Below are 14,761 nucleotides of genomic sequence, written 5' to 3' on the forward strand. Positions count from 1 at the left end.
AATATCTGCTGGGTTGAGAATATCAGTAAGTGATGCGAAAATGTAATCATTCTCGTCCTTGCAGTTGGACTCACGGATAAAGTGGTGCATTTATGAGAAATTCAACAAAAATGTGTTGGAGGAGAAAAGCAAACTGACTGGTCATCAAGAGACATTCATCTTCGGCTGTATGGAAATATTTCAGATTCCATGGGGATGGTATTGGGCAAAAGCAAGTGATCTGTTGTCACTGCTTTGTGCCTGTTGACATTAACTCATGGCAACACCATCAAGTTATTTGACAGTATCTGTTGGTAGATAATTAGTTCTATTTGACTATAGTAAATTTTGATAGTTTGGTGGGTAATTTTAACATATATATTTCTTTTTTTTCAACTCCTTTTTTGTTTGTTATAATTATTTGTACCGCATCATAGCAGGTCAATTTTTGTACGGAAATTTAAATATATAGAAAAACCAAGACTGTTTATCAGTAAAGTAAATTTGATTAAAAGTAAACTGAAATTAAAACAAAAGAAATAGCTTAAGTGTAATGGAATTGAGATGTGTGTTTGAACAACGAATTGGGGAAAATATTTTTGCCCTGCAGAAATGATAAACATGACTGTTTATCACCATTTGTGTTTATACCTGTTTTCATTATAGGGTTTGCAAGGTCATACTACTTTGTAACTATAACTATCAAATAAGTGAAAATGTTTGCAAGAATATTTCTATAGTTTCCCATAAAGTTAATTTACAATATTTCTGTATATCTTGAAAAAGGGCTTTGTCTCATTATATAATCCTGCATTTAATCACAAAAGCATTTCTTAATTACATTATTCAGAATTTATTTTTGAGTACATTGTGTGTTAAGGTAGCTGATGCCTAAGACAGTAAACCTTCTGGTCAACACTCATGATATTTGTGTTTTTTGGGGATGGCACAGTGACTAAATAGTGGTTTATTGGAAACGGTGAATGGAAAGTGAAGTGATTGTTTGGCCGCCTCTGTCGACGACAATGCCGATGGATCCCCTCCTTCTCTGCTATTGTGGGTTCCCCATATTTTTCTTCTGCTGGGTGTCCTTGATCATGACGTTTCTGAACAGAGTCAGCAGGGGCTTCTGGCTGCGCTCGTCCCAGGACTTCATGAAGCCACCGTAACGCTTGCTGGCTGGGGGCTCGTTCCACCGGAAGTGGCTCATCTTGTAGGGCCTGTTCTTCTTCTCCTGAATGGTGGACTGCGGATGCTCGCTGGCCAGGCTGCTCTCCCCCAGGGCATAGTCCAGATCGTGGGGGAGGTCACGCCGTTCCTCCTCTGGGTAGGCCCCAGTGGCCTCCTCCTCCGGCACCCCGGCGTACACCTTGATGGGCCGACGTTTGCGCCCCACAGGTTTGCCCCAGCGGAAGTGCTCCATGGAATAGGAGCGCTTATTCTCATGCGGGAGCCCTACTCCTCTGTACCCGGTAAGTGTGTCCACATCGGGGGTGGGCAGGGTGGCCAGCAGGACACTGCCGTCACTATCGTCAGGCTCTGACTGTGGGCGAAGGTGCCCGTTGCCGGGGTAGATAGGGGACTCGGCAGTAAGGTCAGATCTGCATTGCTCTATACATTCCTGAATTGAAACATTACAAACCAGCAATCAAAACTGATGTTTTCTTTAACATGATGTAATTTATATAAATAAGGAAAATTTAAATTCATAATTAATCTTTAATTCATATTTCGTATTTTATTCTAAGTCAAAGGCAGTGCAAGCAGCATATAGTGACAAATATTTTTAATTTAAAATTTTAAAACGTGATAAAAAATTATCATTTAGAAGGTTTGTATTATAAATTGCACATAAAAAAGCACAATTCCAGTCAACTTGTCCTAAATATCATTAACAGTGATGCACACTCTTCAAATTTATCTCCATCATTTCACATTTAAAAAATTTCAGCATATATTTCCATTCGGAAAAACACATTTACATGCTACAAAATGTTATTTGCAATTTATTTCCTTGAACTAAGTCATTTATTAAAGTCTGGATCATTTTTAGATATTGTGTGCAAATATATTGTTACGGAGAAATTTATCGATTCATACATAAGACTATCCTGTATTATCTGTGCCAGATATTGTAATTAAATCTGAATGGGATGAATGGGTAGAGATACAGGACACAAAGTGTGAAATGGCATGAATGGGAGTAATTATATACATGCACTGGCAGGAAGGTAATGATGCAGTGGATGCTGGGACACTCACCTGGATGCTCTTTTCTGAGCTGAGGTCCCTGCATTTTGTATGTTCCCAACATTGCCCAGTCACTCCCTGGCCATGCGCACACAGCACGGTCACAGCCAATAGCCAAGCTGGAACCAGCATCGTCATGCCAATGACTGACACGGGACTGCAGATGGAAAGTTGCACCCAATGACTAGACATAAGCGTCAGGGTAACAGTCAGTGATTCCCCCCCACCTACCTCGTAAACGCTGATAGAAAAAGTCTCCACCCGCATATTTGCATTACGACATTATTTTGCACTGTCTTCTGTCTACAGTATATGCACGGTCTTGCACCTACTGTTTACTTGTAATATTCATTGTCATCATTGTATACTTTATAATCTATTATTTATTGTTTATCCTTAAACTTTTCTTTGTTCTAGCTGTCTTACGCGCTAAAGAACTGAGATTGTGTTTCATGTTTGTCAAATGACAATGGAATAGCGTGGCTTGATACTTCACTCATTTTGACTATATTTCTTAAAAAGTACCTAACCGATATTTGAATATCATTCAAACTCATTGGTTCTCACCCATGAATGCTCTTCAGGTTAGTCAACTATTACTCTAATTAGTAATATATAAAAATAAGTAAATAAATAAAGTATTTACCTAATATATTCCTCTAGTGGTGTAATGAAGACCAAGACCTAGTACCTAGTTAAAAGTCCCATAATGTGTCACATAGAACTGGTTCCTCCACAGCCAGAGAGTAGAGTTACACGACAGAATAATCGCTCTCATAGGACACCACACATACAACATAGAAATAGAAGTCTTTGCTTGCCAAATTGCTTTCCTTGCTTACCTTTTCATGTTTCAATTCATGTGAATTATACAAAAATTAAAAGTCCTGCAATTAATACACTGGATTTTTATATAATTGTTCATCATTAGTAGATTTAAATTACAATTGCAATGGAAGCCCAAAAGCTGATATTGTAGCATTAGCAAATTTCCTGGCTCACAAATGTAATAATAACACAAACTCCATATATGATGCAAATTTAAATCTTTTTACCTGCTTTTCTTTCTTTTCTATTCCTGCAACAGGTCTCTCGTTCTCAGCTGGTATGATTTCTCCTTCTGTCTGCTGGGAGCAGCTTTCGTACTGGTTTCTGACCTGCTTGTTTCCCGTAAAGTCAGAACTCCAAATTTCCTTCCTTTTATACCCATACCTGCATGACAACCTTTTCAAGGGCAATACTTTAGGGAGATATTTCCTTTTGTGTCCCTTAAGATAGGGGAGGCGCTAAGGTATGACGCAGAGCACATTAACGGCAGAGACGAGGAGATTTGGTTTAGGGGGAAAAATGTCAGTATTGAACATCACTAGCGTCAGACATCAGGGATTATTAAGTAGCTGCAACTTGTTGAACTTAGGATACAATTTCCCTGCACTGGTTGAGGAGGGGAAGGATAGGTGTTAATGCATGCTCTGAATGCATAAAGGTCAGATTTACTGAAACTGGACCTAAATTAATTAGGCACCCCCACTGTAAGTGACGGAGAGGACGAAAGGTGTCATTATTACAAGATTACTCTAATCTCTCTGTAAAATTGGACTGAAAAAAAAAATTAAATTGTAGGAGGGAAAAGGCAGGAATAAAAATACATGAGTGACTAATTAAAATGAAATAATTAACAATGATCTACTGCTTACCCACTGCAGGGCCGGTGATTTAGCAGTAATGATTCTTTCAAAATAGTTATAATTTTTTGTGTGTAAATTTTAATTTTTTTCTAAAAAGCGTTTTCTTTCATCTGTGGTTTTGTTTAAAATAGAGTCAACCAAATGCTAGCAGCAAAATTTTAAATTCAGTTGATGTTTTGCTTGCTAAAGGCTTTGCTACACACTGAACACGAAATGGAAACACAAAGCGGTATTAATAATGAAGCGCTTTTAAAAAGCTACTGCTCCCAAAGGATCTGAGGATTTATCATAGAGGAGAAAACACAAACTGGGAATAATAATAATAATTATTATAATGATCATTAACTACAGCCTCATCACCATTACAATTTTAACGTACTTTTGCCGCATGCCAGATGTTTATTGTTTGGAACTGGCTGGATAATGGAAATAAGGGCTTTGTATCTGCATCTATTTACCATTTTCAAGGAAGTAAACATAAACGCAAAGATAAGTCTTCCAAACGTTTATCCTGGACAGGGTTCTGGGAGGCTTGGAGTTTTTCCTTTTCAGCATTGGACACAAGGCAGGGACATAGGCTGGATGGGATGCCAGTCCACTGAGGGCAGCATACACACTATGAGAAATTTAGCAACACCACTTAGCCTACATACAAACGTGTTGTTTGACTGAGGAAGGATGTCCAAGTGACATGAGGAGAGCCAGCAGAATCAAAAGATGCAAACATTCTTTAAGGAAATCAGAATAATTTTATTTATAATTTTATGATATATAGTGTTTTGTGTTTCACTTGAAAGTATAAATGCTTTAAATGCAATTTGACGGGGCTCAAAAAGAATTGCTCGCCATGGTACTTCGAATGATCATCTTGAAAAAAGCGTAATGTATCCTAATATGTCCAAACACAGTTTCCAGCCTTCAGCTAGCAAATTGCCTATGACAGAGTCTCGGGATACTGTCGTAATGTCATTTATTAAGGCATAAATTGTGTACTTTGAAGGGCATCATTTACCGCAAGTATACCATTAGAACGGGAACCTAACCTTGATTTTTTTTTTTTCCTATTGCGACTTCTTTTGTGACGCATACCTGAAAGCGATAACATTTGAGTGTTTTGTTGTGGACAGCGGAGGCTTTTAGTGATAAATCACTTAAAGAGTGAGTTGGCCAGATTAAAATCTAGGGTATTTCAAGAGGCTAGTCTGAAGCTTTCATCCAGGGCAAAACAAGTTTGTTTGGGAACTTTGAACAAAACTTTATATACTATGAACTTCGTTTGTATAATATAAAATAACATATAAGCAAAATACAAGCACAAGATTAAACAGCATGCATAAGCCTGCTCCAGGACACTATTTACATAAAAATGTTAATTGAACGAATAAAGGAATTATGTTGCTTATATTCACAAGCCACAGGGGTTGTGGAGTTGGTTTACAACCAGGGGGTGCAGATAGCAGGGGGGATGGGGGGGCACGTCCCCCCCCAGTTATATAGAGACCCCAATACATCCTCACCACTTCTGAGGGGAAAAATAAAACAAAACGTTGGTAAGTATCCCTAAACAGGGTTGGGTACTGTGATGTTTGAACTCATCAAACTGGGTTGAGCATCACAAACTTATATCTGTTAGAATAAATCTATAAATCTATCTCACATAATATATAACATTATATATACTGGGGCTCAGTAAATTTAAACTTGCAACAAACTGTACAGAAATTTGTTGTTTATGCTATTGTCAAATAGGCCATTTCTGGTTTATTGGCAATTCTGTACCAAACAACACTGTAACATTGTATGTATGTCAGCCAACGTCAATCAAAATGTTTTGTACTAAATTAAACATGATTGGAAAAGCTTAAGAGTTGAGACCTTTTGCTTACTATTTGGTCCTTCCCACATCAAAAATCTCTCCTGTGGCCCTGTTTGAAACAATAGAGTAGACATGGATCTCACCAGAAGGGATACTAATTCTGCTGACCGTAGACACTCAAAGCATTTTTAATACTGCTGCATTCTGGCCAAATTCATCCTGACTGTTTGTGCTTGATCTAATTTGCTAATTAACATTCTTTCCTCTCCTGTAAAGCTAATACATTTTGATCCTGGCTTCCATACAGAGCTGACAAAGTACCCTGGTTAAGGAAATTAAATTGAAAGCTCAATTTTAAAAATAAGCTCTGGGTTATAAAATGCTACATAAAACTTTTAAGTAGGACAGGTTCATGGTAGAGTCATTGTGCATCATCTAGTAATAGGGTGGAAGTTCCCCACAAACAAAAACAAAACATGAAACAAGTTCCTTCAGTTTTTCAGAATCATTGTGTACTCCTGCCAGGTGGTGGCATGAGTACACAATGTAAACAAACAGTCAAGACAAAAATATGCAACACAATAAATAAAGATAAAAAGAGACATAGAGAAGAAGAATGTGCTATTGAAAATAACATGTAGACAAACATGCAGACATATTAAAAAGTTTGGGGTATGTGCAGATACATTTAGAGTCAATATGAATAAACATCATGCATGTTTGTTTGGGGTATGTGCAGATACGTTTAGAATCAATACGAATAAACAACATGCATGTTTGTTTGGGGTATGTGCAGATAAGTTTAGTGTCAATGGGAATAAACAACATGCATGTATGTTTGGGGTATGTGCAGGTAAGTTTAGAGACAATATGAATAAACAACATGCATGTTTGTTTGGGGTATGTGCAGATAGGTGTGGAGTCAATAGGTGGGTGACTGACAATGAACAGGTCCCATTGGCACCAGTGTGCTTCTCATGGGTCTTTGCGTAGGGGGACTATGGCCTGGGGGAGGAAGCTGTTCAGACAGTGAGCTGTTCTGGTATTTGGGGATCCTCCTCTCAGCTTTAGCCGAGAATGGAGATGGTGAAAGAGAAAGTGACCTGGGTGAGAAGAGGCAGACATTATTTTCTTAGCCCTGTTTCTCATTTAAAATACAAAGAGATATCAAAAAGTATCCCCAAAATCAGACTGGTCTCTCTGGGAGCAACTGGGAGCATTTGAGAATGAAAAACAGATAGTCAGACCTGTGCCAGTCTAAAATATCATATATAGGACTCATTAATACATGCTAATACACAGCATTAATTCAAAACATAATCCGTGTTTGAGAATCACAACCACTGGCATTGGATGTGCTGGTTCTGATTCCCCATTTCTGCAAGAGATGCTGGTGGTTTGGAAATTAAACTATTAAGAAGAAAAGCACAAGACTGTGTCATTTCTCAGTAGGTGAATTTGGGCTTCAGAGGTAAAACAACAAACAGAATCTCTAAAAGAATCACAGATAAAAATCGCTAATTAAAAGATTAATTAAATATGTGAAGGTATTGTCTCAGGGGACGACTTTTTAAGAATGATGGTTTTACTAAAAAGGAAACTGCAAAAAAAAAAATTAAAAACAGCAACGGCCTTCAAGAGACTGCAAACACAGATAACCTGAATTTCCATGAAGAAATACCAGCCTCTCACACTAAAAGGTAAGGGAATATAAAAGAAAAAAATGTGTATATCTGGTCATTTTAGGAATATTTTAAAAGATTTTAATTTCTGTGTGATTACAAATATTACTAGTATAAACATACAGATGAAATCAAGCCATTGTTTCAATAAACAAATAAATATTGATTTAAATTGTTCTACACAAAATGCAATGATCCATTATGACTACACAAAAGGATATATATATGTTATATAATGATAATAATGGCGTGCTAAAACTGCATCATCTTATGACAGGGGACACTTTATTATATACAAGAAATTAATCGCTTATCATTTAGCAACATTTTAAACAGCATTTTCCAAAATTATCTACAGTTACACAACATGTATTCAACATTTATTGCTAATTTTGTTAATAAACTGATGCTATATGACAGCTACTTGTCAAGTGGTGTGACTCAGTAGTGTATAAAATGTATCAACGTTTTGTGAGTGCTTTCTTTTTAATCTGCTAATAGTTGACCTGAAAGGGACATCAATCATCACGTCAATTCAGCACTTGGAGGACTACTCGTTAACCTGAATACAAAGTGGATATGCATTACTGTATTTAGGCATGACCAGTAGATGGCGCTATCGTTCTGCTAAACATTTGTTTCCCATCGCTGATAATGTTCCTGGAACTGCAATTTTTTTCCATATATCCATTATTTCATACCTACTTGCCCTACACAGCGTCACAGGGGTCCAGAGCCTATCCTGGAAGCTACAGGCACTAACCCATCACAGGGTGCACACAGATAAACATCATTCAATAACTATAGTTCACCTTGTTATTGTACTACATATCACACATTTCTTTCTCTTTTTTGACTCTGGTCCCAGAGTGTGAGAAACCAGTGCTAACCACTATGCCACTATTCTAACCCAACCTTTATTTTTATTTTTTTCAAAAAAAGAAAATCTAAAAAAAAAAAAAACAATTGCATATTTATCTGCTTGTAGAATTAGATATGAAATGACCTTATATAATATGTCCTTAACATTTTGTTTTTAATTTTTAATTTGTTTTTTCTTACTATATAATAACAATCCAAATTAACAAATCAAGCAATATACTCTGGGATTAGCTGGATCGGATCTGGAACACTTCCTTACAATTTATAAAAATAGAGAAGACCCATTAAAATGTTCCTAAAATATATAGACATCGGCTATATAGAGATTGGTTACAAGTTTAATGGCTTTTCATCCATCTTCTAACCTCATATCCAGTTAAAGGTCCTGCCTTAGAAAAGGTGCAACGAAGAGCTACGAGAATGATTCCTGGTCTTACAGGAATGTCTTATGAGGAGAGGTTAGCTGAGCTGAATCTGTTTAGCCTTGAGCAAAGGAGACTAAGGGGGGATATGATCCAGGTCTATAAGATCCACGGGTCTGGATGCTGTTCAGCCAAATGACTATTTCAATATTAGTCTAAATACTAGAACTCGTGGCCATAAGTGGAAATTAGCGGGAGAACATTTTAAAACAAATTTGAGGAAGCACTTCTTTACACAGCGTGTAGTTAGAGTATGGAATAGTCTTCCTGCTAGTGTAGTGGAAGCTAAAACCATGGGTTCCTTTAAATCAGAGCTAGATAAGATTTTAACAACTCTGAGCTATTAGTTAAGTTCTCCCCAAACAAGCTTGATGGGCCGAATGGCCCCCTCTCGTTTGTAAATTTCTTATGTTCTTATGTTCTTATGTTTTAATGAGCCTAGTGCAAGACTCTTCAAATCTGGACCTCGATTCCAAATCCAGGCCTTGTTTTCGGGTCTCCCAGGTAGTTAGTTTAATAATTACTGATTCTGATTGGTCAGAGGCTTCACACCTGATGTAGCGTTCTTGGGGAGAGGAGAAAGAAAGATCACATAGACAGGAAGAGTTGTTATCCAGCATGCCGTTTTACTTCCTACCGATCCGCTGCTTGCCCCCTAACCATTACACACCTCTAGTTACGTCCTCACTCCTGACGTGCTTACGTCAGAATCCGGATGCTGAACAGAAAACCTGGAACAGGACTACATGCAAACACTACATCCCTCCCTTATTCGAGAACGAGAATCTACTTGCCACGCAGACTCTTAAATTGCAGATTACATTCTATATAATCAAATTACAAACTAGGAAGGTCCTTCTATTGCCTCAAGCTATCACTGTCAAAACATTGGAACAGGAAATATTCAACGAAGCAAATCAATACTTATGAACTACAAGTAATAGCATATTGAAAGACAGCATTTCACATTTCATCAATCAGATATCTTGGGGCCCTATGGTTAGTTCTAAGGGAATATCGAGGGGTATTAGAAAATTCAGAGTGTCTCGGATTGGTGGTAGGGTGCCGTGGGCCTTGTGGTACATTGTCCTGGAGCACATCTGAATCTGATGCTTGAGCTCTGATGTCATCGTCATCATCATCATCAGAGATTCCATTCTGCTCAACTGTGAGATGGGGTGGAAGCCTTTTGAAAAATGAAGAATTTCTCGTAATGCATCTTCCTGGGTGACTTGCTGTTACCATCGACCCTTTGACTTTTGTCACTTTGTACGGTTTCATCTCATACGGAGTCGTCAGCTTTCCTGTCACAGGTTGTCGGCAGAGCACAATGTCACCTGCTTTGATCCTGGATTCTTTCGCTCTGTTTCGAAGATCTGCATACCTTTTCATTCGTTGCTTTGCATTGTGGTCCGTATCACTGAGGTCCGTTTTCTTCCTGTCCTGTGGATTTAAGGGAAGTGTGGTACTGAGCTTTCTTCCAAATAGTAATTCTGCTGGCGACTTTCGGGTGGTTCCATGTGGTGTTGCTCTGTAATTTCTTAGGAAACTATACAGACACTGCTTCCACGGTTTGCCTTCCGCGTTCGTGGTCATGATTGTCTTTTTGAGTGTTTGCATGAAGCGCTCAACTTCTCCGTTCGCTTTGGGCCAATATGGAGTTACTTTTCTGTGTTTGAAACCAAGATACACACTGAAATCCGCAAAACAATAACTACTGAACGGTGGGCCATTGTCGGTTTTGACTATTGCGGGTATGCTAAAGGTTGAGAATATCCTGTCCAGTTTGGTAATCACAGCTTTGGCTGCTGTAGACTTGACTATCTCCACTTCTGGATACCTGGAATAATCATCAACTACTACCAGCAAGTAGGGACCAGTAAAATCCACTGAGACTTCCATCCATGGCTCTGTGGGAAGATCAGACATCTTAAGGGGTTCTGTATGATGTTGGACTGTGGCTGCTTGACATGGAAAACATCCTTGCACAGCTTTCTCTACTTCTGCATCTATACCGGGGAACCATACCTTCTCTCTTATCAACTGTTTAGTCTTTACGATACCCATGTGTCCCACATGTGCAAGTTGGATGGCCTTTCGATAGAGAGATGCAGGTAAGACGAGTCTGTTTCCCCTGAGGACAATGTCTTGCGATGCATTGACTGTGAGCTCATGTCTCAGCTTATGGAATGCTGCTAGCTTTGCGTGTTCTACATCTGATATGGTCTGCTTCAAGTGTGCCCAGCCTTTCCCGTTTAGCTCGTTTATTACTATCTTCAGGACGGAGTCTTTCCCAGTTTCACGTCGTACTTCATCCAAAGTCATTGCTTTTGGAACTGTGTTGTCAATTATGAAGTTGACATAGCTTTCTGCATTTTCTAAACAGTCTGTGTGGTGTCCGTCAGCAGGATGCCTCGACATGTAATCAGCTGGATTGCCTTTCCCTGCTTTGTACTGGACTGTAAATGTGTACTGTTGCAACCTCAGCCTCCAGCGTTCAAGCCTGGCTGGTGGAGATGCTCGAGGATTGTTGAAAATAAGCTCCAGAGATTTGTGGTCCGTAATGACTGTAAAGTGTGAGCCATACAGGTATAAGTGGAAGTGTTCGCATGCCCAGACTATTGCTAAGGCCTCCCTTTCTGTTTGTGAGTAACGTTGTTCTACAGATATGAGTGCTCTACTGGCATACGCGATCACTTTGTTACCAGACCCGTCTGCGCCTGGCTGGCTCAGTATCGCACCAAGACCAACTGGGCTTGCATCCACAAGAAGTGTTGATGACTTCCTTGGATCAAAATATGACATTGTAGCATTCTGGATGAGTTGAGATTTCAGCTTGTCCAGGGCTGCGTGTTGTTCGGGTCCCCAGTTCCACATGTGATCTTTCCGGACAAGTTCACGCAGCGGCTGCATGGTTGTTGCATAGTCCGGAATGAAACGTGAGCAGTATGTTGTCATGCGAAGCAGACTGCGTACTTCGGACACATTCTGTGGGGCTGAAAGGTTCTTGATGGCTATTATCTTTTTCGGATCTGCAGAAATCCCTTTGTCTGAAAACACATATCCAAAGAAGTCTAGTCTCTTCTTGCTGTACTCACACTTGTCTTCATTGAGGGTGAGGTTGTTCTCTTTAAGTCTTTTGAATACAGCTTGCAGACTGGTGTTGTGTTCTTCTCGTGTTTTCCCGTAGACTATGATATCGTCGCTCATGTTCCTGACATTTGGGATGCCATGGAGGACTTGCTGAATTGTATTTTGGAAAACCTCTGCAGCTGAGCTAATTCCAAAATTCAAACGAGTGTACCTCCAGAGCCCTGCATGAGTTGTAAACGTCGTATGTAAAGTAAAGTCCGGATGTAGTTCAAGCTGATGATATCCAGCATTCAGATCCAGTTTTGTGAAACATACAGCTCCGTTTAAATCATAAATCAGATCATCCACTGTCGGGGTGATATGACGTTCTCTTTGGATGGCGCAATTATTTGGATGGCGTTTAGCTTTCTTACCGCAGTAGCGTAATCTTCTCCTGTTTCCGGCAGCGTTTCAAAAATGTCGAACACCTCGGGTCCCGCATGATGTAGTAAGAGTGCTCTTTTTTGCTTGTCCTCTTCTACGTTGAACGCTTGTAGGTAATTGTCGAATCTATTCTGCCATTTTTTCCATCGCGAGCCGACTGAGCTGGTTTCGGAGTGGAAATCGAACGTCGGAAAATGCGGGAGAGTCGTCATTTTTATGCTCCTTGTGATCCAACCAGCTGGTTTTATTATGTTTGTTCGGGTTCAGATCTATTTATCACTCGTCGCCAAGTTGTAGCGTTCTTGGGGAGAGGAGAACCTGGAACAGGACTACATGCAAGCACTACACCTGACTGACAGGTAAAGGAAGGCTGGAAAATCAGCAGTGCTCAGGCTTTGAGGACCGAGATTTGAATTGCCCTGGCCTAGAGCCTATACCTGGCAACACAGGGCACAAAGCAGGGAACACCCTGTATGGAACACCAGTCTATGATCAGGCACAAAGCGGGGACACCCATCATGGAATATCAGTCTATGATCAGGCACAAAGCGGGGAACACCCTGTATGGAACACCAGTCTATAATCAGGCACAAAGCAGGGGACACCGATCATGGAATATCAGTCTATGATCAGGCTCAAAGCGGGGAACACCCTGTATGGAACACCAGTCTATGATCAGGCACAAAGCGGGGACACCCTGTATGGAACACCAGTCTATGATCAGGCACAAAGCAGGGGACACCATGCATGGAACACCAGTCTATGATCAGGTACAAAGCAGGGGACACCCTGCATGGTACATCAGTCTATGATCAGGCACAAAGCAGGGGACACCCTGCATGGAACACCAGTCTATGATCAGGCACAAAGCGGGGACACCGATCATAGAATATCAGTCTATGATCAGGCACAAAGTGGGGAACACCCTGTATGGAACACCAGTCTATGATCAGGCACAAAGCAGGGGACACCCTGTATGGAACACCAGTCTATGATCAGGCACAAAGCAGGGGACACCGATCATGGAATATCAGTCTATGATCAGGCACAAAGCGGGGACACCGATCATGGAATACCAGTCTATGATCAGGCACAAAGCGGGGAACACCCTGCATGGTACATCAGTCTATGATCAGGCACAAAGCAGGGAACACCCTGCATGGAACACCAGCCTATTATCAGGCACAAAGCAGGGGACACCTTGGATGGATCACCAGTCTATGATCAGGCACAAAGTGGGGAACACCGATCATGGAACACCAGTCTATGATCAGGCACAAAGCAGGGGACAGCCTGGATGGAACATTAGTCTATGATCAGGCACAAAGCAGGGAACACCGATCATGGAATATCAGTCTATGATCAGGAACAAAGTGGGGGACAACTTTGAATGGAACACCAGTCTGTGATCAGGCACAAAGCAGGGGACAACTTTGAATGGAGCACCAGTCTGTGATCAGGCACAAAGCGGGGGACACTCTGGATGGAACACCAGTCTATAGTCAGGCACAAAGCAGGGGACACCCTGCATGGAACACCAGTTTATGATCAGGCACAAAGCAGGGGACACCCTGCATGGAACATCAGTCTATGATCAGGCACAAAGCAGGGGACACCCTGCATGGAACATCAGTCTATGATCAGGCACAAACAATCACACACTTCAGACAATTCAGAAACACCACTTCACCTAAATTCATATCTTTGAGCTGAGGGAGGAGTTGCAAGGGCTGAATATGCAAACTCCACACACTCAAAGTAGGGCTGCGATATTAACCCCGAGTCCTTAAAGTGTTACTGTATTACTCACTAAACCACCTTAATATAACGCTCTTAAAAATGACAATTTTCCATACAGTTATATTAATAAAGAATAGTTGCAGAAATGGGCTTAGGGGCATGGTCAAAGTTCTCACGGTCATCCATTTCATCTATTAATGCAAGATAAAGGTTAAATTCACAAATACCTGCTAAACGTATGTAAAACGGATGTCCAGATGGACGGGATTAACAGCTGATTAGCATTTTTATCTACTGCATTTAGTGTTGCTGGTCTTTCTCAGAACCAGAAATCCCATTAGGAAGGATTATGTTAGATAGGGCACAGGTCTTACCGCAGTAACCCGGTCACCAGTTCACTTTTCCGAGGTGAAAATGGACACCACTCAGAGCAAGTTGTCCCTTGTCAGTGATCCTTCCTGCTCTCAGCAAGGTAAAGTCCAGCGATTTCTTTCATCGCTGTGTTCTGAATTAGTCTTAGAACTTCTGTGAGTCCAAAGTGTGATACGGATGTATATTCATCATCCATCTTCTAAAGATGCATACTGTTATCATATTCAGGGCTGTGGGGATGTTGGTATGAGGAAATATCTGTAAGGTAACAATGGAGATATGAGGTAGAGTTTAGAATGATCTTACCTCAAGGCAAGTTTCATTTAATTACACATTACAAATTATACAATCATTACACAACACAGCAGATAACTGATTTAAAATACATCACTTAAACATTCTAACCTTATAGGA

At 40.2% G+C, this 14,761-nt stretch overlaps 1 protein-coding gene across 1 annotated transcript; it reads right to left on the bottom strand.

Moving 5' to 3' along the window:
* Positions 1 to 859: 859 nt before the first annotated feature.
* Positions 860 to 3,419, bottom strand: pomca (proopiomelanocortin a). Its single transcript, XM_023791955.2, has 3 exons — positions 3,285 to 3,419; positions 2,242 to 2,386; positions 860 to 1,600 (listed from the first exon to the last, which is right to left on the bottom strand). Exons 2-3 carry the CDS (start codon positions 2,365 to 2,367, stop codon positions 1,031 to 1,033), a joined length of 696 nt encoding a protein of 231 aa, XP_023647723.2. The 5' UTR covers positions 2,368 to 2,386; positions 3,285 to 3,419; the 3' UTR covers positions 860 to 1,030.
* Between the last annotated feature and the right edge of the window lie 11,342 nt (positions 3,420 to 14,761).

The sequence above is a fragment of the Paramormyrops kingsleyae genome, chromosome 14 (genome assembly GCF_048594095.1).
Source record: "Paramormyrops kingsleyae isolate MSU_618 chromosome 14, PKINGS_0.4, whole genome shotgun sequence".
In the NCBI taxonomy this organism is placed as follows: domain Eukaryota; kingdom Metazoa; phylum Chordata; class Actinopteri; order Osteoglossiformes; family Mormyridae; genus Paramormyrops; species Paramormyrops kingsleyae.

Coding starts and splice junctions, on each gene's coding strand:
- pomca (XM_023791955.2), bottom strand. CDS start 2,367: ATGACGATGCTGGTTCCAGCTTGGCTATTGGCTGTGACCGTGCTGTGT. Junction 1,601..2,241: donor GCTCAGAAAAGAGCATCCAG/GTGAGTGTCCCA, acceptor GTTTCAATTCAG/GAATGTATAGAGCAATGCAG.